This window comes from Scardinius erythrophthalmus (genome assembly GCF_964197995.2).
Source record: "Scardinius erythrophthalmus genome assembly, chromosome: 22".
NCBI classification, from domain to species: domain Eukaryota; kingdom Metazoa; phylum Chordata; class Actinopteri; order Cypriniformes; family Leuciscidae; genus Scardinius; species Scardinius erythrophthalmus.
The window spans coordinates 2,292,501-2,319,099 of record NC_138242.1 but is presented as its reverse complement, the minus strand read 5'-3'; the positions used below and the strand labels follow the sequence as shown (position 1 = coordinate 2,319,099).

The window sequence follows — 26,599 nt, the reverse complement described above, 5'->3', positions numbered from 1 at the left end:
AATTGATTATATACACAAATTTTTTATATATATATAAAATTTATGATATATTTGTGCACACACACACACACACACACACGCACACACATATACATATATATATATATATATATATACACATCCACACATATATAATATTACATTATTTGTGAAATTAATAAGCAGTGAGATGGCCAGTTTCATTACTCTCCATATTACAAATATTTGGGGATATCTGGGATGCAAAAGATAACAAATTTATGATACACACAAAATTATTTTTGGAGACGGCTCAAAGGCAGATTTATTTTGCTATGCAACTTTCACTTTATTTAAGGATGATATCTTCAGCACTGCATGTTATCAGTAAAAGGCCAGCTGAATGGAAATAGACTGGACTATGTAAACGTTTTTAACACATTTTCTCTTTGTCGATATGTGGATGGAAGCTTGGCTTGAAACACATATTTTATCCAAATCACCCCTTGACACTGAGTAGGATTGACTTAATTTAATCGCAAAGTTAAACAAGTTCAATTAGACAACCCGACCAACTATGCCATGTTTATGGCATTTACCAAAGAAACAGAACAAAACAAGCATTTCTTGGAGCCGCAACACAACAAATGAGTGGCCAGCGTGATGTCTCTCTCACCGAGTGTGTGTCCCTCCACCTTGACGTCACACAGAAGGGTTTCATCTGTCTTTCTCTCTCTCCTCTCAGTCAAAAACTGTCTCAGCAACAGCCAGAAACTGAGGAGGCACAGAGTCTGCAGACACAAACACACTTTACATTATTCAAGTCAAACAATGAGAGTATTCATTCACAAGAGTCTGGCTGTGTCCTAAAAACTAAATACTCTTTTGAGGTGGTGCAAGTTTTGAGTTCTTGTTTTGAATAAGTAATTACTTTGCGATTGCTAATATGAAAGCTTCACTGTCATTCATTTGGAATACTGTATTATTTATTATAAATGATTTATTCGTGCACATCATTATTGTGTTCAATTCATGTTCCTGGTAATCTTGAATGAGAATAAGTTCCTCTTGCAGCATCTCTTCTCTTCTCTGATGACAAGGGCGGGACTTTAACCTGTCACTCATATGAGATCAGCCAACAGCAAACCACAACCAGCCAATCAGTTCCTCACAGACACAATCAAGCCCCGCCCACATCTGTTCTCGTTCCGGAAGCGTTTCACTCGGATAAATGACACAATAGAGAAGAAAAGACGAGCACAACTACAGTTTCATGCTGACTTTAAACAAATACATTCACGCTAGGGTTGTGACGAGACACTTATCTCACGACAGCGAGACGAGACGAGATTTTTGCACAATATTTGATAGAAATCCTCAATGACAAAATTCATGAATGGAAAAATAGTCTGCAGTTGCATTTTGAAATGTTTTAACTAATAATCTTGCAATGAATGTCATTTAAATTCTACTTTATGAGTATGCATTATAAAATGCATTGAAAGACAAAAATATACAAGCACTGTAAAAGTTTTGCCACAAACTCAACTGACTGGCTGTTCTCCTGTGTGATTTAACACGAGTCTCTTCAGATCTTACTGAACATTAATCATGAGCCTCCAGAACTTCTGATTGAGGCTGTGTGTGAACTCCTGACTGAACTCCTTTCCACAAATTGAACACGAGATCTCGTCACACCCCTTATAGATGCACGTAAACAAAACGCATAAACTGGTCTTACTTTAGATCCCAGTTCCCGGAAGGGCACTTCTTTCTTCAGGAAGAGCCCAGGCACTGGTTGCAGGGACTCAAAGCTCCAGATGTATTGCAGGATGATGAGCAAGTTCCCATAAAACACCATGAATGGAGAGGTGATCATTGAGTACTTCCTCCGGTCCCTCACCATCCACAGTGTACACGACCAGATGAGGAAGACGAAGGTCAGCCAGCTCACATACGTGATGCTCCAAGCCTGGGAGGAAGGTCAAGGGAAATTAAAGGAGTAGTTCACTTTAAAGTGAAAATTAGCCCATGATTTACTCAGTCTGAAACTATCCTATGTGTATAAGACATTCTTCTTTCAGACGAATACAATCAGAGTTATATTAAAATATATCCAAGCTTTATAATGGCAGTGAATTGCAACCAACAGTTTTGAAGTGCATAAAAGTGCATCTATCATCATAAAAGTGCATATATCAACATAAAAGTGCATCTATCCATCATAAAAGTGCATCTGTCCATGATAAAAGTGCATCTATCATCATAAAAGTGCATCTATCCATGATAAAAGTGCATCTGTCCATTATAAAAGTCCATCTATCCATCATAAAAGTGCATCTATCATGATAAAAGTGCATCTATCCATCATAAAAGTGCATCTGTCCATCATAAAAGTGCATCTACCCATCATAAAAGTGCATCTGTCCATCATAAAAGTGCATCTATCCATCATAAAAGTGCATCTGTCCATCATAAAAGTGCATCTACCCATCATAAAAGTGCATCTATCATCATAAAAGTGCATCTATCCATGATAAAAGTGCATCTGTCCATCATAAAAGTGCATCTATCATGATAAAAGTGCATCTATCCATCATAAAAGTGCATCTATCATGATAAAAGTCCATCTATCCATCATAAAAGTGCATCTATCATGATAAAAGTGCATCTATCATGATAAAAGTGCATCTATTCATCATAAAAGTGCATCTATCCATCATAAAAGTGCATCTATCCATCATAAAAGTGCATCTATCATGATAAAAGTGCATCTATCCATCATAAAAGTGCATCTATCCATCATAAAAGTGCATCTATCCATCATAAAAGTGCATCTATCCATGATAAAAGTGCATCTGTCCATCATAAAAGTGCATCTATCCATCATAAAAGTGCATCTACCCATCATAAAAGTGCATCTATCATCATAAAAGTGCATCTATCCATGATAAAAGTGCATCTGTCCATTATAAAAGTCCATCTATCTATCATAAAAGTGCATCTATCATGATAAAAGTGCATCTGTCCATCATAAAAGTGCATCTACCCAGGGCTCCAGACTGCGACCAAATGGTCGCATTTTGCGACCAAAATTTGAGAGTGTGCGACTAAATTTTACATCCAGTCGCACATGTGCGACCAGTAAATTTCATCTCGTTCATAGTGGGCGACAACCGACGTCGCGTCTGCGATGCTTTGTTTACGACATCACGACAAGAAGACTAGCATGTTTAATTTTTTAACGGTCCTCCATGAAGGGTTCCGAGTGAATGAGTGTGTGTGTGCGCGCGAGTGAATGAGTGTGTGTGCGTCCGCGCGCGAGTGAGTGAGCGAGCGAGCGAGAGAGAGTGAGAGAGTGTGTGCGCGAGTGAGTGAGTGAGTGAGTGTGTGTGTGTGTGTGCGTGCGTGCGTGCGTTAGTCTATGTGCGTGTATGTAAGTGAGTGCGTGTGTACATGTGCGAGTGAATATGTGTGTGAGACGGCTCGAGATGACTGGTCGTAAAGCAATGTGTAGTCTGACAATGTTTCTTGTCCAGGTCATGACAAGATTTTTAGGAGTCGAAATCGTGTAATCTGATACATTGACTATAGTAACAGACAAAAACATTGCGTATTCTGAACCAGGCATAACTATAACTATGGTATACTGTGGTTATGAAAGTAGCCTACACATCTTTTTACAGCACTTCAAAACTATATCCTATTAAAATGTTTTTTTTTTTAATGTGTCGACCAAAACATTTTTGTTCATCCTTTAAAGATTGTCTCTATTTATAAAACTGAAAGTTTCAAGAAGTAGGAAAACTCACACTTATTTTCTTTAAAAAGAAGACTAAATTACCATTGTAAACAGCTGCTGAGGGCGCTTATTGGCTATTTTCACTCCCTAATATCTATTTTGTCACTCATTTTGCTTTTGAAATAATATTAAGACATTATGAAGGATAATAATTACATTTAACTTTATCTATACACCTCAAATTTAGCTCAGTGCTTTGTCATCCCACAGTGCTACCAAATACTTTCTGTAGAACTTAGAGCCGCGGCCCTCAGATGTTAGTCTGGAGCCTGTGATCTTAAAATAAAACTGCACCATAATTTCTGTACGATTAATCTATTTATTATCAAAGCATTTGTCTGTAATAGTTATTTAGGGGGAAAATGTGAAGGTGTGCCCCTAAATTTTCTGCTTGCGCTCCTAAAATTTTAAGTCAGGGGCTACAGCGCTCCTAATAAAAAAAGTTAGTCTGGAGCCCTGCATCTACCCATCATAAAAGTGCATCTGTCCATTATAAAAGTGCATCTATCCATGATAAAAGTGCATCTATCCATCATAAAAGTGCATCTGTCCATCATAAAAGTGCATCTACCCATCATAAAAGTGCATCTATCATCATAAAAGTGCATCTGTCCATCATAAAAGTGCATCTGTCCATTATAAAAGTCCATCTATCCATCATAAAAGTGCATCTATCATGATAAAAGTCCATCTATCCATCATAAAAGTGCATCTATCATGATAAAAGTGCATCTATCCATCATAAAAGTGCATCTATCATGATAAAAGTCCATCTATCCATCATAAAAGTGCATCTATCCATCATAAAAGTGCATCTGTCCATCATAAAAGTGCATCTATCATGATAAAAGTGCATCTATCCATCATAAAAGTCCATCTGTCCATCATAAAAGTGCATCTATCATGATAAAAGTGCATCTATCCATCATAAAAGTGCATCTATCATGATAAAAGTCCATCTATCCATCATAAAAGTGCATCTATCATGATAAAAGTGCATCTATCATGATAAAAGTGCATCTATTCATCATAAAAGTGCATCTATCCATCATAAAAGTGCATCTATCCATCATAAAAGTGCATCTATCATGATAAAAGTGCATCTATCCATCATAAAAGTGCATCTATCCATCATAAAAGTGCATCTATCCATCATAAAAGTGCATCTATCCATGATAAAAGTGCATCTGTCCATCATAAAAGTGCATCTATCCGTCATAAAAGTGCATCTATCATGATAAAAGTGCATCTATCCATCATAAAAGTGCATCTATCCATCATAAAAGTGCATCTGTCCATCATAAACGAACTCCACACGGCTCCGGGGATTTCTACTTTTATGGACTTCAAAACTGTTGGTTGCAATTTCCACTGTTCTTCAGGAGAGAGCAGTGCCGCTCCGTCCGATTGGTGCATGTCTTCGGTAAAATACGGGTTTGTGTATATTTTATTTGATCTATAAATTCGTTATTGTGCTGTAAATTGTTTCATTTTCTGCAAAGCAACATACAGGGGCGCAATGTGAGTCACCTACACGAGTGTATTAAAATATGAAATATGCAATTTTGTAAAAAATAAAAATAAAAAAGGAATAATCATGCAAACCAGTGGTTGTGTGGAGCATTTTTTTTTAAAGATTAGAGGATTTATGTTAATCCGTAAACATTAATTCATATATGAAGTAAAAAAAAAAAAAAAAAAATGCTAGTACTATAGTAAAAAATGTATCAACCCGGTATGATGGGTTAAATCAAACCATTGTGCTGGGTTAAATAAACAACCCAGTGTGTTGGGTAAAATGTGTTCTGTCCTATATTTACTCTGCCCTTGGGTTGAAAACAACCCAAATTGGGCTGTTTTTAACCCAGTGTGTTTTAGAGTCTATCTGAGCATTTTTATGAGTATGAGTACGAGTACACGAGTCTACAATCTTACACAGTTCACCATTAAAATAATGTCTTTAAATGAATGAGGCATGTGAGATCCAACCATACTTTAGTACATCACATCTCAAAGATCACCAACAGGGGACCTCCATTTTGCACATTTGTGCACATGGTACACATTACCTAGTGTGTGCAGATCTGTCTGGGTAATGACCAAATTGGCCCCCTAAGGGAAGGTCGGGAGTCTAAAATGCTCCTGAAAGGGAGGACTGTCATGCTCACCATCATAGCAATGAGAGCGCAGATGTAGCTCTGCTTCATGATAAACCTGAAGGCCTTCACCGCAGAGTTCACACGCACAACACCAAGCGCCTGCGGAACCTCGGAAAGCTCAACATACGTCGAGTCCATCTTGCAAACACCGCAGTCCATTTTCACTGAAAAACAAACATGTATTCTAAGAAAAAGGAAGTTGGATTCTGTGAATCATCTAATATCTTCGCCCTTGAACATGAATGGAGGCTTTGCCTGCATATATCTGGAAAATTTGGACAGCATTTCCAAGAATTGCAAAAAAAAAAAAAAAAAAACTTCCCAAAATGTATGGAAAATATTTAGGAAATAGAGTGCAGATGTTTATGGCAAAACTGTGAAAGTATGTATGTGGTGGATCAAATCCTTTTCCACTACATGTTTATGTGCAGCGCAACCACAAATCTTAACCAGTATTTCTGCCTTGTTTTCAAGTAAATGTATATAAACATCCCTAAAGCAGAGAGATTTACTTCAGAAGCGAAATTGTGTAAGATAATGTTTTCAGAGAATGTATATTTTTATTTCAATTCGTTTTTACACCATTGTCAATCTTTTTTTCTTTTAATAATAAATAATATGAAATAGAATCTATCTATCTATCTATCTATCTATCTATCTATCTATCTATCTATCTATCTATCTATCTATCTATCTATCTATCTATCTATCTATCTATCTATCTATCTATCTATCTATCTATCTATCTATCTATCTATCTATCTATTTTAAAGCTTCAGAAGTGATTCAGTCAAGAGTAGTGAGTGATTTTCTCTGTCTGTTGTTCTTTGATTTGCATTAATGATGACATCACAGCAGCAGGTTTATTAGGCTACTGTCACTTTAAGATCTGAAGCACATGACGCGGATCTGACACATATCCCATTAGCCTCACATATAGTATATACTATTTTTTTGTTGTTGCCATTTTGCATCTAAAGCAAATGTATTTGTTTTAAGGATTTTTACTGTACAATAAGACATTATTGTTTAATTACAAAAAGATTTTTTGCAATTTATTGAACCTACTTGGAATGGTTTTGCTTGCCAAGCCACTAAGCCGCTCCAGAGCATTAGTTTGGTCGCAGGACAGGGGAAGACTTACGTGGATCAGACTCGGGTTGGCCTGGTCTATAATGAGGGGTTGAGTAGAGCTCCACGGACTTCGGCCCATTCTCATGAGGAACTGACGTGAAGTCCAGCGAAGCTCCGTTGGACGTGACAATCAACACCTGAGAGAGTTCAGAAGCACTATAACATCAGTATTTATATTGACAGGATCAAGTAATAATCTATGGTTATGGGTGATCAGTAGACGAACACAAACCTCGGGTGAGTTGTAGCCATGTTGAGTGGAGAGCAGCTGAAACATGCAAAAGAACAATTCATGATGACTATTCATCTATACATCACATCTTAACAACAACTCACAGCAAGTATATGTTTGCTACACAAACAAGCATTTTAAATGGTTAAATGGTGGAAGATTGTAATAGTAAACGTGAAAATGAGTGATATGGAGTTATGGAAATGGTCAGGTGTTTGATTGTGAGATGCAGACTCGTACATTTCTCTCGTCTGTGCGATAGTGTGCCATCCTCCACAGCTGCCTCCTCCTGTCCGCGGTGTAAACCGCATTATTGCTTTCAGGAGATTCGGCTTCCTCTCCTCCCTCCGGCTCGCCCTCGTTCTCTTTCACCTGCTGATGAAGAGGCACAATCATAATCATAAATGTCCTGCATATACAGTCAAACACACATTTATTCACACACATTTCTCACATCATCATCAGTTTATTCGCTATAGTTTAGAGAATGGTGATAAAATATGAGCAGAACTCAGTTGATGTTTGACTGGTTTTGTCCATCCTTCTGTTAGACTGTCTCACACATGAATTATGTTGAATATCTGTCAGCTGTTAAATTTAACTACACAATTAGATAATACCAGTTTAGCTCAACCAATCACCAAGCAATGCTTCATTTTGTTCAGTGTGTGTGTAAAAAGAGCATTAGCAAATAAAGAAAACACACTTCAGCAAAACATGATCAGCTCAAAGTGTCCCAATCATTTTTGGTCCCAAATTTGTATGAATGTCACTGGTAGTCTCTGTATGAAGAATTATTGGGTATAATATGTCACAGTTTACTTTATTTTGCTCTCCTCACTTACATAACTATAGTGTCCTGCACACACTAGTGAAAAAAAAATCACACAATATTGTGGCGAGGGGGGCGTGGTTCTGCGGAGTCTGTAGCGGGAGAGAGAGGAAGGAAGCGAGCGGTGAGTAAGTGGGTCAAGTGCAGATGATGAACACCTGTGTCTGATTTCAGTAATTGGCGTGGAGAGACCGGATATAAGCACGACCGGGAGAGAGTGTGGGAGAGAGAGAGGGACTGGGACCTCGTGTGCTGCCGTGGACTGAGAGAAGCCGTTGTTTATGTGCTGATTTATGGACTGAGTTTTGTGCTGTGTTTATTACACGGTGAACGCGCTACGAGCGCACCTTTCTGTTTGTGTTTTCAACTTGAGTAAATAAACGAGTGTCCCAGTCATCGCCGACCCCTTGTCTTCTTCCTTCCCTCATCACGAGAACTGAACCTCATCACACTGGTGCCGGAACCCGGGAGGGAAGGAGAACGCCGCCGCCATGCAGACCCCGCCAGCAACGCCATTTGCGGATATCATCCAGTCGCTCGCCGGTCTTCACCAGGAACAACACCAACACCTGCTGGCGATCAAGGAGGAGCAAGACAAGAGATTTGAAGCGCTCCTCCGGTCCCAGCATGAAGACCGCGAGCTGTTCCGGAGCTGGGTGGACCGGGAGGTTCGGGCCATCCCCCCAGCAAGAGACGCATCATCGCAACTGCCTCTCAACAAAATGGGTGCACAAGATGACCCAGAGGCTTTTCTGGACCTGTTCGAGAGGTCAGCGGAGGATCGGGGATGGCCCAAAGTGGACTGGCCAATGCGGCTGATCCCGTTGCTGTCTGGAGAAGCACAATTAGCCGCACACCAACTGCCAGTCCAGAACCTCCTGGTCTACCAAGACCTCAAGCGTGCCATCCTGCAGCGGGTCGGTCGGACTCCAGAACAACATCGACAAAGGTTCAGATCGCTGACCCTGGAAGAGTCCGGCCGGCCCTTTGTCATGGCACAACAGCTCCGGGACTCCTGCCGCAAATGGCTGATGGCCGACCAAAGCGACGTCGAGGGTCTCATCGATCGTGTGGTACTGGAGCAGTTCATAGCGAGGCTACCGAGGAGAACTGCTCAGTGGGTCCAGTGCCACCGCCCGACGTCGCTGAACCAGGCCATCCAGCTGGCGGAGGACCAGATGGTGGCGTGCCCAGGGGTCGGCGAGCCCCTCCCATCTGCTTCTCTCTCTCTCTCTCTCTCTCCCCCCTCTCCTTCTCTCTCCTCTAGGCCGGTGCCACTTCCCCGGACGCGTGGAGGGTTCCAGCCGAAACCAGCGCCAAGGTGGAGAACGGGCTTCCCGACGGAACCTACGGTGTCACCAAGGGCACCTCCCAGGGGAGGGAGCTCGACCCCTGGGCCATTCTCCACCCAAAGTGCTCCACCGCTCTCTCCACGCCAATCACTTGATCCGCTTCCTGCCGCCAGGGTGGCGGTAAAGTCTGGGCCGGCCTGTTGGCGTTGCGGGGATCCGGGGCATTTCATCGACCGGTGTCCAGTGATGGAGGTGGGGACACTGATCCGGGTCCCCGACGCGCCACAGGCTGCCCTCGATCAGGCTGGCTTGTACCAAATACCAGTGAGTATCAAGGGGGGTATCTATCAGGCTTTGGTGGATTCAGGATGTAACCAATCCTCCATACATCAAAGCCTGATTCAACCTAGGGCATTGGATAATAGCCGCGTGGTTAAGGTGCGGTGTGTGCACGGGGAAGTGGTGAGTTATCCTATTTTGCCTGTGGAAATTCAATTTAGGGGAGAAAAGCATAGTGTGGAGGTGGCAGTTAATCCGCACCTCAGGCATCCGATAATTTTGGGTACCAATTGGCCCGCGTTTAATCAATTATTGGGGTATTTATGTGCGGATGCCTCTTGGGGGAAAAGAGATGAGAGTGGAATAGCGGTTGCCCAGTTGGGGGAGGCTGATCCGGAACCTCTGGGGTCTGTTTCGGGGGAACAGAGTGCTCCAGAGCAAACAATCCTCACAGAGCATGATGACTTTCCCCTGGAACAGTCCCAGGATGAAACGCTGAAAAATGCATTTGATCAGGTTTGCTCTATCGACGGTCAGCGCCTTCACCCTGAACAACCGCTCTCCTATCCATATTTTGCTATTTTGAAAGATAAGTTGTATCGGGTGACCCAAGACGCCCAAACAAAACAAGATACAACTCAATTATTGATTCCTAAAAGCCGTCGGGAAATGCTTTTCCAGGCGGCTCATTGTAATCCAATGGCCGGGCATTTAGGACAAACGGCTACACTTAACCGTCTCATGGCCCGATTTTTCTGGCCGGGCATTCACGAGAACGTGCGCAGGTGGTGCGCGTCTTGTCGTGAATGTCAGTTGGTGAATCCACCGGCCAATCCAAAAGCACCATTGTGCCCACTACCATTAATGCAGGTCCCCTTCGAACGAATTGGTATGGACCTCATCGGGCCATTAGAACGGTCAGCGCGGGGACACCGCTTTGCTTTAGTCCTGGTGGATTATGCAACACGGTATCCTGAAGCAGTGCCGCTCCGCAGTATTTCCGCGAAAAGCGTGGCGGGCGCACTGTTTCAACTAATCTCCCGGGTGGGAATTCCGAAAGAAATTCTCACCGATCAAGGCACGGCGTTTATGTCACGTACTATTCGCGAACTTTACGAATTGTTGGGCATTAAATCGATCCGAACCAGTGTCTATCACCCACAAACGGACGGGCTGGTGGAACGGTTTAACCGCACGTTAAAAACCATGATTCGGAAGTTCGTACACGAAGACGCCAAAAATTGGGATAAGTGGTTAGAACCCCTCTTGTTCGCTGTACGGGAGGTCCCGCAAGCCTCCACGGGGTTTTCCCCCTTCGAGCTTCTCTACGGACGTCAGCCCCGTGGGGTGTTGGATGTCCTTAGAGAGACTTGGGAGGACGGACCTTCTAATAGTAAAAACGAAATTCAGTATGTCCTGGATCTGAGAACAAAACTCCACACGTTGGGGCGGCTATCTATGGAGAATTTGTTACAGGCACAGGATAAACAGAGTCGGCTGTACAACAGGGGGGCTAGACTGCGTCAATTTGCACCGGGAGATAAAGTGCTTGTATTACTCCCTACGTCAAGTTCAAAATTACTAGCGAAGTGGCAAGGACCCTTTGAGGTCACACGGCGAGTTGGGGATCTCAACTATGAGGTAGCTCGAACAGATAGGGGCGGAGCACATCAAATTTATCACCTCAACCTACTAAAAAAATGGTCCGAGGCAGAATCAGTGATGCTGGCGATGGTAGTGAGCGGAGAGGAGGATCTCGGTCCAGAAGTGAGTTCAAAGTCACAATCTCTCGCTCTGGCCCCTGGGGGAGACCACCTCTCACCCTCCCAGCTCACTGATGTAAAAACAATACAAGCAGAATTTGCTGATGTGTTCTCGCCCCTGCCTGGTCGAACGAATCTCATTCAGCACCATGTTGAGACCGAGCCGGGTGTGGTAATTCGCAGTCGGCCGTATCGCTTGCCTGAACATAAGAAAAAAGTGGTTCAGAGCGAATTAGAAGCAATGCTAGAGATGGGAGTAATAGAAGAATCCAACAGTGACTGGGCGAGCCCGATAGTTTTAGTTCCTAAAACGGACGGCTCAGTACGGTTCTGTGTGGATTACAGGAAGGTGAATGCTGTGTCGAAATTCGACGCATATCCAATGCCCCGAGTTGACGAATTGCTTGATCGGCTAGGTACTGCTCGTTTTTATTCGACACTGGACTTAACCAAGGGTTATTGGCAGATCCCCTTGTCTCCCATGACCAAAGAAAAAACAGCTTTCACAACGCCGTTCGGATTACACCAATTTGTTACTCTTCCGTTCGGGTTGTTCGGGGCTCCAGCGACTTTTCAGCGTCTGATGGACAGAATTCTCCGGCCGCACGCTGCATATGCCGCTGCTTATCTGGATGATATCGTCATCTATAGTGGTGATTGGCAGCGACATATGCAGCATTTGCGAGCTGTACTGAAGACGCTGAGAAGGGCTGGGCTCACGGCCAATCCGAAGAAGTGTGCAGTTGGGCGTGTGGAAGTCAGATATCTGGGTTTCCACTTGGGTCATGGACAGGTGCGTCCCCAAATTGATAAGACTGCAGCGGTTGCGACTTGTCCAAGACCCAAGACCAAAAAGGAGGTTAGGCAGTTCCTGGGGCTGGCGGGATATTATAGAAGGTTTGTTTCTAATTATTCGGACCTCGCCAGCCCGCTGACTGATCTAACTAAAAAGGAAGCACCAGATACGGTTCAGTGGACGGAGCAGTGTCAGCAGGCTTTTACCCAGATAAAGGCTGCTCTGTGTGGCGGACCGCTCTTACATGCTCCTAACTTTTCTCTCCCTTTTATGTTACAGACAGATGCGTCGGACAGGGGGTTGGGCGCCATCCTGTCCCAGGAGGTGGAGGGTGAAGAGCGGCCGGTGCTGTACATCAGTCGGAAGCTCTCGAAGAGAGAGACGATGTACAGCACCATAGAGAAGGAGTGTTTGGCCATCAGGTGGGCCGTTCTCACCCTCCGGTATTATCTCCTGGGGCGGGAGTTCACCCTCTGTTCGGACCACGCTCCCCTGCAATGGCTCCACCGCATGAAAGATACCAACGCGCGGATCACCCGGTGGTATCTGGCGTTACAACCCTTTAAGTTTCAGGTGGTCCACAGGCCGGGTGCACAGATGGCTGTGGCCGACTTCCTCTCCAGGAGGAGGGGGGGGGAGGCTGCAGGCCGGATGGCTCCCCGGCCTGAGTCGGGCGGTGGGGGTATGTGGCGAGGGGGGCGTGGTTCTGCGGAGTCTGTAGCGGGAGAGAGAGGAAGGAAGCGAGCGGTGAGTAAGTGGGTCAAGTGCAGATGATGAACACCTGTGTCTGATTTCAGTAATTGGCGTGGAGAGACCGGATATAAGCACGACCGGGAGAGAGTGTGGGAGAGAGAGAGGGACTGGGACCTCGTGTGCTGCCGTGGACTGAGAGAAGCCGTTGTTTATGTGCTGATTTATGGACTGAGTTTTGTGCTGTGTTTATTACACGGTGAACGCGCTACGAGCGCACCTTTCTGTTTGTGTTTTCAACTTGAGTAAATAAACGAGTGTCCCAGTCATCGCCGACCCCTTGTCTTCTTCCTTCCCTCATCACGAGAACTGAACCTCATCACAAATATATATCTGTTGTCTGAATAATTTTGGATTTGACTGTATATGTTGATGAATTTTCCCTTTAAAGTGCCCTATTATGCTTTTTTTGGATATTGTCTTTCATGTAGTGTGTAATAAACCTGTTTGTGATTGTACAAATTCTGTAAAGTTTACAGATCAAAGTGAAGAAAGAAGTGATTCTGAACTGCCGGAAACGAGTATCAGGAATAGGAACAACATAAAACAGTGTTCAAAACATTTTACTTTCGTAATCCGATGAATACCTCAGTGAAAAACAGAAGAAGAAGAAGAAGAAGAAGAGTGTAATCTGACCATGTCTTCTGACTCCTGAAGCCAGAGGCGGATGAGTGTGGCCAGAGTGTAATACAGCACCAAGAGCATGATGGGATTGACAAAGTGGTGCCACGGCAGGTCAGGGTTCACTGTAAACATCCAGGTGTGTGAGCAGTCCGTCTTCACCACAGGAGAAATGCCAAACAGACTGAGGGAAAGAGAGGAACATTATTCATTCATTAAAAATACATTACAGAAAACTACTGAGATTCTGCAAGAATACAGTGAAGGTATCCGATATTAAATTAATGGATGCGAGTCATGAACACAATATAGTATATACAGTATATATATATATATATACACTCACCTAAAGGATTATTAGGAATACCTGTTCAATTTCTCATTAATGCCATTATCTAATCAACCAATCACATGGCAGTTGCTTCAAAGCATTTAGGGGTGTGGTCCTGGTCAAGACAATCTCCTGAACTCCAAACTGAATGTCAGAATGGGAAAGAAAGGTGATTTAAGCAATTTTGAGCGTGGCATGGTTGTTGGTGCCAGACGGGCCGGTCTGAGTATTTCACAATCTGCTCAGTTACTGGGATTTTCACGCACAACCATTTCTAGGGTTTACAAAGAATGGTGTGAAAAGGGAAAAACATCCAGTATGCGGCAGTCCTGTGGGCGAAAATGCCTTGTTGATGCTAGAGGTCAGAGGAGAATGGGCCGACTGATTCAAGCTGATAGAAGAGCAACTTTGACTGAAATAACCACTCGTTACAACCGAGGTATGCAGCAAAGCATTTGTGAAGCCACAACACGCACAACCTTGAGGCGGATGGGCTACAACAGCAGAAGACCCCACCGGGTACCACTCATCTCCACTACAAATAGGAAAAAGAGGCTACAATTTGCACGAGCTCACCAAAATTGGACAGTTGAAGACTGGAAAAATGTTGCCTGGTCTGAAGAGTCTCGATTTCTGTTGAGACATTCAGATGGTAGAGTCAGAATATGGCGTAAACAGAATGAGAACATGGTTCCATCATGCCTTGTTACCACTGTGCAGGCTGGTGGTGGTGATGTAATGGTGTGGGGGGTGTTTTCTTGGCACACTTTAGGCCCCTTAGTGCCAATTGGGCATCGTTTAAATGCCACGGCCGACCTGAGCATTGTTTCTGACCATGTCCATCCCTTTATGACCACCATGTACCCATCCTCTGATGGCTACTTCCAGCAGGATAATGCACCATGTCACAAAGCTCGAATCATTTCAAACTGGTTTCTTGAACATGACAATGAGTTCACTGTACTAAAATAGTCACCAGATCTCAACCCAATAGAGCATCTTTGGTATGTGGTGGAACGGGAGCTTCGTGCCCTGGATGTGCATCCCACAAATCTCCATCAACTGCAAGATGCTATCCTATCAATATGGGCCAACATTTCTAAAGAATGCTTTCAGCACCTTGTTGAATCAATGCCACGTAGAATTAAGGCAGTTCTGAAGGCGAAAGGGGGTCAAACACAGTATTAGTATGGTGTTCCTAATAATCCTTTAGGTGAGTGTATATGACACATATATATATATACAGTAGTCAACATTTAAAGTGGATCAAAAAAGTTAATCAAAGTTGTCCTAAGACAAGAACGGGTATTGTTCAAAATTCATGTAGAACTTTGATGAAAGGTTATGATCCACTTCAAATGTTGACTACTGTATGTATGATATATATATATATGTGTGTGTGTGTGTGTGTGTGTGTGTGTGTGTGTGTGTGTGTGTGTGTGCGTGTGCGTGTCCGTGTGTGTGTGTGTGTGTGTGTGTGTGTGTGTGTGTGTGTGTGTGTGTGTGTGTGTGTGTGTGTGTGTGTGTGTGTGTGTGTGTGCGTGTGCGTGTCCGTGTGTGTGTGTGTGTGTGTGTGTGTGTGTGTAATGTAATGATCTGGGAAAGAAAAATAAGATTATCACCCAATCAAAAAGCACTTTACTACATTTTTCAACCGTAAGAGAAGATCTGCTAATTCACTCCAGATTTCTCAGGGTTAAACTTGTGTTTATGTTCCCTTTTTTTACTCTCTCTCTTTCAGTGGAAGCTAAATTGGACAGCTAAGGAAGAAAATAACAGCAGATGCCTATTTAACAGGGTATAAAAGTGGAAAAAAGGAATGAATAAAGAGAAAACAGAAGTACAGCCCAAGATTAGAACACTCTCAACATCTCTTCATTCCCAAATAAAACATTATAATTTGAGACAGTGTCATTCCCATTCAGAATAAAGAGACGTGGCTTTGAATGTAACTTACATTAATTACATATAACCACTTTTTGGTGTCACATTTAGCTGAAGAAATCTATAAAACGGCAACTTCTCGCAGCTAAAACCCCACTGAAAATGGATAAGGTGACAAACACACACTCACTGGTTTTTATAGTTCTGGTGCCGTTAGTTAAATGACTGTGGTTTGCCAGATGTTCGTTTTGCAGCTACCTCATGCCATCGAGAAAATATGAAGTCAGAATATCTCGCCTTTCATGATTCATCCAAACCCTAAGCGTGACATCCAAGTCCTAATACCACGGCTGAAAATAACGAGTTTAAGCGCAGAAATGTTGCTGGATAGAGCTGCTATTTATAATGCAGCGGCCAATGCATAATAAACACTCTCTAAAGCAGAAGAAGGTGCCATGAGGACGGCAGACACAAATCATAAAGATCTTTAATCACAACTGTTAGAACGCATACATCTGTCATGTGTCTCCTCTAGATTCAGAGGAGATCTGAACTACGCCTCAAACTTATAAAATAATAAATAAAATAAATAAATGAAATGAAAACTTGCCAACGTCTGCATTTTGCTTACAAATCTTTTATTTTTCAGAGACCTTTTTTTTTTTTGGGGATGTCTTGGATGTCACGCTTAGGGTTTGGATGAATCATGAAAGGCGAGATATTCTGACTTATGAAAAATATAAATTTTATAGCTCTATTTTTAATCCACGTCCATTATTGTATCATTTACATCTATTTTTATGTGTATAAAATTTTGGGGTTGGTAATTTTTTTAAATTTTTCTGAAAGAAGTTTCTTCTGCTCACTAAATCTGCATTTATTTGATCAAAAATACAGTAAAAACTGTGAAATATTATTACAATGTAAAATTGCAGTTCTTTTATGTGAATATACAGTAAAATGTAATTTATTCCTGTGATCAAAGCTGAATGTTCAGCATCACGTCTTCAGTGTCACATGATCCTTCACAAATCACTCTAATATGATGATTTGATGATCAAGAAACATTTATGATTATTATCAGTGTCGATAAATTTGGTTGTGCTCGATATTTTTGTGGAAACTGATACATTTTTTCATGATTCTTTGATGAATAGAAAGCATTCATTTGAAATAGAATGCATTTACTGACATTATTGATCAATTAAATGAATCCTTGCTGAATACAATTGTGAATTTCTTTACATTTTCTAAACAGTATTGTACTTAAATTAAACATGATACATCCATTGAGCTTTTCAAACTATGAACAAGTCGGCTCTTGAGTAATATCTCCTGCATTGGTTGCTCCTAACAGACAAACCAACATAAAACCATTTGGTTCTAATCTCTGGGTTTGCTAAACTACATTTTTCTACCCAGAATAGACTCTTCTCTGGCATTTCCACATGCCTAGCGTGTAATCAAAACTGCGTCCTCGCCACGAGAAGCTGGTAGCGATTGTGCTGTTTATGTGATTGTCAAAGAGAAGCTCTTTGTTTTTCGTCCCAGACGCAGCGGCTCGCAAATCGCCAAATGTTTTTCTAATAGGGTGTTTCTCAGGTTTTGTTTGAGAAAGAAATCTTGTAAAAACCACTTAATTCTATGTGGGTTTGGTAAAGCATATTTCTTCGCTTATGATTTGCTTTCTTTGCACATTTGCCTCTTTTATTCTTCTCCCGCACATTGTATTTCTGAAAGGTATCAAGATTCCTTCACACGTCTGTGCATTTGGCTTGGCTCGTTTCACTTCGCTGTGTGTTTTCTGAGCTCGGTTCAAACCTCATCTGACATATTTGTAGTATCTATGTCTTTTATAGAGGCTTTGAATGCGTATGAGGTTTCAGGATGTGGATTCAACCCAAATAAGCGGAGCTACAATTTTAAAATTGGACCTTTCAGAGGTCAGAACGATTGTTTATTTGTAGTGTTTGGTCATGGGTTTGCCATTTTGAAGTCTTGCCGAGTAATCCAGTGTAACAGAGAGAACCCAAACAAACAGCCGAAGCTTTCAAAGCCTGTTTTCTAGAGTCTTGCTGTCAGCCTCGCGTTCGGGGGCGACGTTCGCAACGCATTTTAACGAGATGCAACAGTTGCACGATTATAGTCTCGTATCCGCCGCTAATGGGTCTTGCTGCTGCCGTTGGGGAATATTAGTGTCAGAATAATACAGGCCTGCCATTGGAGACTCACATCCAGGCTTCATTTAGAAGAATTGCATCTACCGTACTCAAAGGCTTTTCGAGTCACGTTTGATTGTTTTCTCTCTCTCGCATGCAGCAGCGCTCCCTGAAACCAGCTGTGTGATTTAAGCGCAGGCCAAGAGCCGTCCTGTCCTAATGAGAAACACCTGGGCTCTCCGAGGCCGCCGGCAACACCAAAACCAGTGGATTCTCATTCTGAAGCATCTAGATTTGCCTGTGGGAATATCGATTCATCATGTTGATTAGAGGTTCAACGGATCGCATGTGATTCGCGGATTAATTGCTAAGTTTGACAATCATAGAGTGAAAGTTTATCATTTGCACGTGTTTTCTTGCTAATTTACACATTCAAGCGATTTTAAACCATTCAAGGTTTTTCAGACAAATTCATCTTTTGCATCTCCCTGCACTTGAACAGACACATGCACACAAACTTAAGTTAAAATACCCGTCTTGGCAAGTATTCTACGGTTATGTCTTACACTGTGTCCTAACCAGACGGGATGCGATAAGATTCCAGCGACAAATAATGTGTCTGTCCAACACTAGACGCGACACACAAGATGCGTCAAAATCAATCAAAACCCACAGCCAATCAGAACAGTGTATGGGTGGAGTCAGCCAATCAGAACAGTGTATGGGTGGAGTCAGCAAATCAGAACAGCGTGTGGGTGAAGTCAGCTAATCAGAACAGCGTGTGGGCGGAGTGGAGTCAGCCAATCAGAACAGTGTGTGGGCGGAGTGGAGTCAGCCAATCAGAACAGTGTGTGGGCGGAGTCAGCAAATCAGAACAGCGTGTGGGTGAAGTCAGCTAATCAGAACAGCGTGTGGGCGGAGTGGAGTCAGCCAATCAGAACAGCGTGTGGGCGGAGTGGAGTCAGCCAATCAGAACAGTGTGTGGGCGGAGTCAGCAAATCAGAACAGAACAGTGTGTGGGCGGAGTCAGCCAATCAGAACAGTGTGTGGGCGGAGTCAGCCAATCAGAACAGCATGTGGGCGGAGTGGAGTCAGCCAATCAGAACAGTGTGTGGGCGGAGTCAGCAAATCAGAACAGAACAGTGTGTGGGCGGAGTGGAGTCAGCCAATCAGAACAGTGTGTGAATTTACAGCCACAAAGCTGGAGCACTAAATGATATTCAGACTCACATTACACGCTTTAAACATTAAATAAAGCACATAAACAGTCCCTGAGATTATCATCGCCACACTTTCTAAACCGTTTCTAAAATAGAATAATTGCGTGTCGCCGTCGCGGCTGGTTAGGACACACTCTGATTAACATGGAGAAGAACCTTTTACTGCGTGTCGCGTGTAGTTAGGACACAGTAGACGCGATCGGATGCTTTATATGATAAACTAATTTTTATTTCGCCGTTTTTCAAGCACATAAAGCACATCTTATATGGTTAACAGAAGCTCAAACGTGCGTGTGTCACGTGCAAAAACAAACCTGATTAACATTAATAACAGCAGGTTTATTATATTAAGTACTAACATATGGATCTAATATAAAGTTACACATCAGATTTTTTCCTCAACCTTTTACATTCAATTAAGACATAATGACTGTTTACGTGAATCATCGCCAAGACCGATATTCTGAGATTATTCTGTGTTCCTGTACGTCTGCTTTCAAGAAAGTAGGTAAATGTGAACATCAGATGCAAATGCTTTTCTTCTAAAGGACATACGCAACCTTTTAATTAATATATGATGAGAGTAATTTATTTTATTGCAATAAAACAGTATATTAATATGTATGATAGGCCTATTTAATTACATTCTTGAAATCGATCCTTTAGTTTTTATGCATCGATGCAGAATCGTTCACATCATCATTGCCAAACCGATTATATTCCAACATTCACTAAATTAGCTCCACAGATAAAATTAAAGTCATACAGGTTTGAAACAACATAAAAGTTAGTGAATGACTGTGAAATGAACATGGAGTCAAATCAAACCATCAGACCTAAGTGATCAAGAACGTCCAGCTTAATATGCAGCTCATATTCCATAAACCTTATACAAATAAAAAATCATTAGTGTAGAGTTTGATATTCCATGTCTGTTGCACTTTACTGAGGACTTTCCTGGAGCTAAACGCTGGACAGAAGCCATAGACAACACAGAACTAAATCAAGATTTCTCAAAGCAACGTGAATATTGACTCTTTAAATCAAACTTTTTTAAATAGAGTGTGACAGTCGGTCGTTTTCGGTTTGAGATGCAAACCAACACTGCCAAGCTCAAACGAGCCCGATGAAGACCGATGAGCCGGACAGACGACAGGCTACTTTAATCTAGCCAGATATACATGCTATCAAACCACATGAGCTCTATAATAATTAATGCACATCATCAAACATTTCCAAAATTATCCTTAATTTCTGTATGAACCCTCTAGAAGTTGGCTTACTATAACTAAAACTGAAACTAAAACCCATTAAAAATCATTTACTTGAAATAAAATAAACATTAACTGAAATAAAATATATTGGAACAAAATAAACATTTTATTCCAGTTAGATGCCAAAGCAACATTTCTCGTTTTCATTTAGTTTAACTTGATGTGATGTACTGTACTAAAATAACTAAAACTAAAAATGAATACAGACCAATTAAATAAAAATATGACAAAAACCCAAATATTACTAAAACTTTATCTAAAATTAAAATGAAAACAGACCATATAAAAATAAAACCTGTAATTATATCTCAGTGATCATCAATGAGCATGCAGAACCAGAACTGTCCATTAATGTTCATCCTTTAATCACTTTAATGACAGCTTGACCTCAATGCCTGGATGAGATCGACACCGGACGCTAGTCGCTGTAACGCCACAAGGCTAGGTCGCTAGATTAGCATGATTGAGCCCATCGGCCACCAGACAGACGAGCTCACATGTAGGATTCCCGCTCGCCGGATCGTTCTAATTGAATTCTCCTTTTGTGTTTGGTTTTCAGCCGCTCTGTAATCTCATTGGCCACAGTAAGGGGATCCGGCCGCACGCGGGCTTTACGTGCAAAACGAGCAACAGCATCAATCAAAGCGTTCAGCCGCTCGAATGCAGATCCACAAACTCAAGCAAGTCGAGCATTGGTGCTCATCGACAGGATGCTTTGAAAAGGGTGGGAACGCGTCGGCAAACAGTACATTTGTTCACTGCAAAAAAAAAGTTTTGTCTTGTTTCCAGTCCAAATTTAAAAAAAATTCTTAAATCAAGATGCATTTACTAAAGTAGTAAAATGCCATAAGATATTATGCCTTGTTTTCTGGGGGGAAAAGATCCAAATGAAGTGAGTTTTTGCTTAAAACAAGCAAAATTATCCAGCAATGGGGTAAGAAAAAAAATATTGTTTCCGTTTGAATTATTATAAAAAATGTTACCCCATTGTCAGATAATTTCGCTTGTTTTAAGCAAAAACTCACTTCATTTGGATCTTTTCCCCCCAGAAAACAAGACATAATATCTTATGGCATTTTACTCATCTAGTATATGCATCTTGATTTAAGAATTTTTAGATATTTGAACTGGAAACAAGACTAAGTACTAAGTAAGAAAATCTTTTTTTGCAGTGGGGCTTTTGCAGCACCAGTGTTCTTGAGACCCAACTTCATTACAAACCCCATTAAAGTCACTATGAAATCTTGTTTTTATGGAATATTGCAGTGTTCATTATAAATGATTTATCAGTGCACATCATCATTATTGTGTTTAAATTGTGTTTAAACATCATTAAACTCATGTTCCTGGTAATGTTGAATCAGAATCAGTTCCTCTTGCAGCATCTCTTCTCTTCTCTGATGACGAGGGCGGGGCTTTAACCTGTCACTCACATGAGATCAGCCAATAGCAAACCACAACCATCCAATCAATTCCCTACAGACACAATCAAGCCCCGCCCACATCTGTTCTTGTTCCAGAAGCGTTTCACTTGGATATACGACACAATAGAGAAGAAAAGACGAGCGACTTTAAACCCGGCTTTGAGAGGCTCTGTGGTCTCACCTGGCGTAACTGTTCCCGGGAGGAACGGCCTCCTGGAAGAACTGGAACTGGTATAGGAAGAGCATGACGAGGTGTCCTGCGCTGAAGATGGCCATGAGGACACACAGACAGCTGAAGAGCAGCGGGTCGAAGGACCGGCAGAAAGACCACCAGGTGCACAGGCCCAGGAAGGTGAAGAAATACACACTGGAGGTCAAAGACGGCAGCATCATTCCTGACACACACCGAGAGAAAGCAAAGGAAAGTCATTTGCAGTGTGTCCTAACCAGACATGATGTGATAAGATTCCAGCGACAACTGACGCGACTGCGAGATGAGACAAAATCAATCAAAAATCACAGCCAATCAGAAGAGCGTGTGGGCGGAGTCTCTCTGCAAGTGCACTGCACGTAGACTGTAAAAAAGTATGGGTGTAGTGTGCGTGACGTCATCCGTAGTGTTTCTGAAGAGCGTTTCTGAAGCCCAAAGTGGGCGGAGCCGCCGTCGCCATCTTGGCAGCGCGTCACTCCCGGATAATAGAAAATGGGTAAAGAGGCGGATTAGCTGAGGTGGCGTGACGCTAAAAGACAGCAGACAAACGCTAGTAGTGACATCAGCTGCAATCTACCTGTCACTCAAGTGGCCACACCCTTAATTATGCAGAACTTTAAGGCTTAAAGTTGCTGTAAAGTTGGGCATATTAGCATGGGGGTCTATGGGATTGACTCTCTTTTGGAGCCGGTCTCTAGTGGTCAGTCGATGAACTGCAGTTTAAGTCACTTGTGTGTTAGATTCAAGAGAGAGACAGGAAGGTTGCCGCTTGGCACAGCACTCACAACTAAACGGATAAGCACATAATCAAATGCATAAATATTACACCATTTTAACATTAATAAATGCATACTGAGTGACTCTTTGTCATTGAATACACTTGTTTGTTTGTCAATGTTCTGGTTTCTTTTTATTTATTTTCAAAAGGTGAATTATCCATGGCTATAAAGGTCACGCAATGATATTTGAACTCACTCTTAATCAGGCTCTGAGATTATGATTGTCATATTTGTATGTTGTTGAAATTTTGCTGGCAAAAATGTCAGGTTTCCTATTAAAATGACTGGATTTTGTCTGAGAAAATTCGGCAAACAGTGGTTAATGTGACAGCACCTGACTGTGGGTGATGTTTTATTTATTTTTATTGCACAGCTCTCTGAAACACTTGATTCTGATTGGTCAGTCGCAACATTCCGAGGTCAGTTATTCGCCGTCAATAGTGCATTAGTGCCCGCCCCCTTTTTCAGAGTGCTGGTTCCGAAAGTATTTTTTCCATTAATTTCTGAAAAAGGGATTTTTTAAAAAGTCTTTATTAAAGAGTTAAAAGCCATGAACCAAGCCAACCAGTTACGAGGAAATCACAACATTACAAACTTTGATTTGAAGCAAAACGTTTTTGAAAAAAGAGGCAAAAAGACAAAAAGGTACAAGACTGTGAACTTAAAGGCTTTAGTGAGTGAAAGAACTACAATCCCATGAAGCATTGCAAACAGCACAATCAAATTAACAATACTCATTTACAAATGTTGATTATACACACACAGAAATATATATATATATATATATAAATCTAAATATTTTGAGATCGACTATTACGTCATTCGCAGTGCTTCATGGGAGTGGGCGGAGCTAAAGAGCTATTCTGACTCTATGGTTGGTGGAATTTTCTGCATAGGATCATGGGTAATGTAGTTTTTCACCAGGATTTCCGCTGTTAAAAATCATTATTTTTAAAAATAAGTTGAAATAATGCGGGCTGACGGCTTCAGTAAAGCAAATGCTGTCATTATCCCTTATATTTTCCTTCTGTTTGACCTTTTTAGTGCGTCTAGGCTCAAAACCACTTGCTAGGAACAGTTTTCTTCATAGAAGCTTTGTGTTTAATGAGCTAATAAAATATTTCAACTCAATGCGCGAGATAATGTCATCGCGTCGGGTCCTGAACACCCTGTCGGGGTTTATTCTGCGATAACAACTGTCTGGATGCACATTATTATCCCTTACATATATCTTTTGGTTTGAGCTTTGGGATATAACAACACACTTGAGCTTTTATTCACCCTCAGCTTATGAATGAATGCTGCGTATTGATCATATGTGGTGAGTGATGTGGGTCTCAACACTACCCACCTGTGAGCCCCAATAATATGGTTACGACTACTTTTCCTGCAGTGGTAATCAGATTGCCAATGATTTCTTTGAGTTTGGACGCCACGTCTGCTATCTGCCGCAGGATCTTCATTTTGGTGCTTTCTTCGACGTCGGCCTCCCCAAGTTCTCCTTCTCCTTCTCCCTCTTCTTCACCTTCTCCTTCTTCTTCTTCTTCATCCTCAGGAAGAGCACAGTCTTCATCGCCCAGCTCAAAGTCTTCGAACTGCAGCTCATCCTCAAGCTCCTGCTTCTCACTTTTCTTGTCTTCTTCTTCATCCTCCTTTTCCTGAAACATGACAACGGATGTTACAGAAAGTCTAAATGTCTAAATGAGTTTTAAATGTTCTCTTAAACTTCGTCATTTTACCTAAATCCAATGGTTGTACATATGGCTCATACACACACACACACACACACACACACACACACACACACACACACTACTGCTAAAAAGTAAAGACATTAAAGAAATGCTGTTCTTTTAAACTTTCTATTCATCAAAGAATCCTGAAAAATAAAATGTATCACAGTTTTCACAAAAATATGAAGCTGTTTTCAACACTGATAATAATCATAAATGTCTCTTGAGCATCAGATCATCATATTAGAGTGATTTCTGAAGGATCATGTGACACTGAAGACTGGAGTAATGATGCTGAACATTCAGCTTTGATCACAGGAATAAATTACACTTTACTAGATATTCACATAGAGAAAAGCTGATTTACATTAGAATAATATGACACAATTTTACTGTTTTTACTGTATTTTTAATCAAATAAATGCAGCCTTGGTGAGCAGAAGAGTCTTCTTTAAAATAATTTTTAAAAAACGTACCGACCCTAAACTGGTATTATATATTCATAGAACATTTGGACATTTCTAAAATGCTTGGATTGGTCAGAAGTGCCACATTATTATGGGATACTGATGTACCAGTCTCTGTTATGAACCAGACGCTGATTAAAAGTCCCAGGTGTATCCAGATTTCAGTGGTCTCTCACTGCTGATGTCATATCACATCCGGCGCAAGGAAAATAAAACATGCAAAAAAAAAACAAAAAAAAATCTTAAGAATTCATGTGTTTTGCGTCAGAAGAAACACTAAACTTCACTATAAAACCGAAGCTGAATCCACTGCTGTGTAATTTATGCCAATAGCGGGCATTATTCCAAGATTCTTTATAAAAGGCATTAGAGAGTGACTTGTTCTCCTTCCTAATGAAGTTAACACAGGCTAAATGAATCCAGAAAGACTAGAACAGGATGAAGGTCTGAAGGCTTGATTAAATCCCGTCGGCCTGTTGAGACAGCGCTGTCTAGAATCACTCTTCAAGCGTTTATGAAAGGAAATATGAGGGAAAAGTTCTTTATTCCTCCTTCAGAACAATGAAAAACTAGTTTTAAATAAATAAAAAAAAGAAAGAAAGTGAGAGGTATTTGCCGTGAAAACCAATGCTATGTAGTCGCTAGAGTGTTCAGGCGACATTTCTCATTTTCATTTAGTTTAACTTAATTATTAAAACTGAAATAAAATTTTATAGACATATTGTACAAAATCAAAAAACTTGTAAATTTAAAAAATTGCTAAAACTTTATACAAAATAAAATATAAACATTAAAACATTCAAAATGTTAATAAAAACTATAATAGAATCTGAATGATACTAAAATAACAATGGCTTAAGTATGATTGTTGATGATTGTAAAAAGTAACAATACTTTGTAAAAAAAAAAAAATGTTAACACTTTATTTTACAGTGTCCTTGTTACATGTGTTACATGTACTTACCATAGTAATAACAGTAAATTATGCATAATTACATGCAACTAACCCTCAACCCTACCCTAACCCTACCCTAACCCTATAGTAAGTACATGTAGTTAATTAATATTGCAGAGTACTTAAATATATAATTACACTGTAACAATGACACCTTAAAACAAAGTGTTACCAAAAAATAATTAAAAATAAAGTAAAACAATATAAAAAATATTTAATAATAAATAAAATCACATGAATTAGAGTCACTAAGTATGAACAAAAGTAACTTTCATTCTTGAATAAGCAAATATCACTTTTAAAAAAATCTGTCAAATGTAATGGTAAGTATTATTATTATATTGTTACAACTAACAGTCCTCGATTTTGAGAAAATCTCTCAGTTGTAGAGTAAATCTGGCTAAAGTGAGCATCTCCGGCACAGATTTAATCAAATTCAAACCCATAACTCAGCAAAACTCAGTTCGTACTGTCAGAATAAACTCCAGTTACGAACACAACATCCGTCAGGTTCAGATGAACACACGTCTCGGGTCGGAGACCA

The 26,599-nt window shown here is 41.1% G+C and overlaps 1 protein-coding gene across 2 annotated transcripts in view; it reads right to left on the bottom strand.

The window, feature by feature from the left end:
* piezo2a (piezo-type mechanosensitive ion channel component 2a) overlaps positions 1–26,599 on the bottom strand; it is a 212,844-nt gene that overhangs the window by 92,998 nt on the left and 93,247 nt on the right. For both annotated transcript variants that reach the window (XM_081353359.1, XM_081353360.1), the window contains 9 exons: positions 24,252–24,558; positions 22,092–22,305; positions 13,634–13,802; positions 7,526–7,660; positions 7,286–7,321; positions 7,064–7,190; positions 5,929–6,083; positions 1,700–1,930; positions 635–749 (listed from right to left, as the gene is read on the bottom strand). In XM_081353359.1, coding sequence (XP_081209485.1) covers positions 635–749; positions 1,700–1,930; positions 5,929–6,083; positions 7,064–7,190; positions 7,286–7,321; positions 7,526–7,660; positions 13,634–13,802; positions 22,092–22,305; positions 24,252–24,558 — 1,489 coding nt within the window. The remainder of the gene's footprint in view (positions 1–634; positions 750–1,699; positions 1,931–5,928; positions 6,084–7,063; positions 7,191–7,285; positions 7,322–7,525; positions 7,661–13,633; positions 13,803–22,091; positions 22,306–24,251; positions 24,559–26,599) is intronic.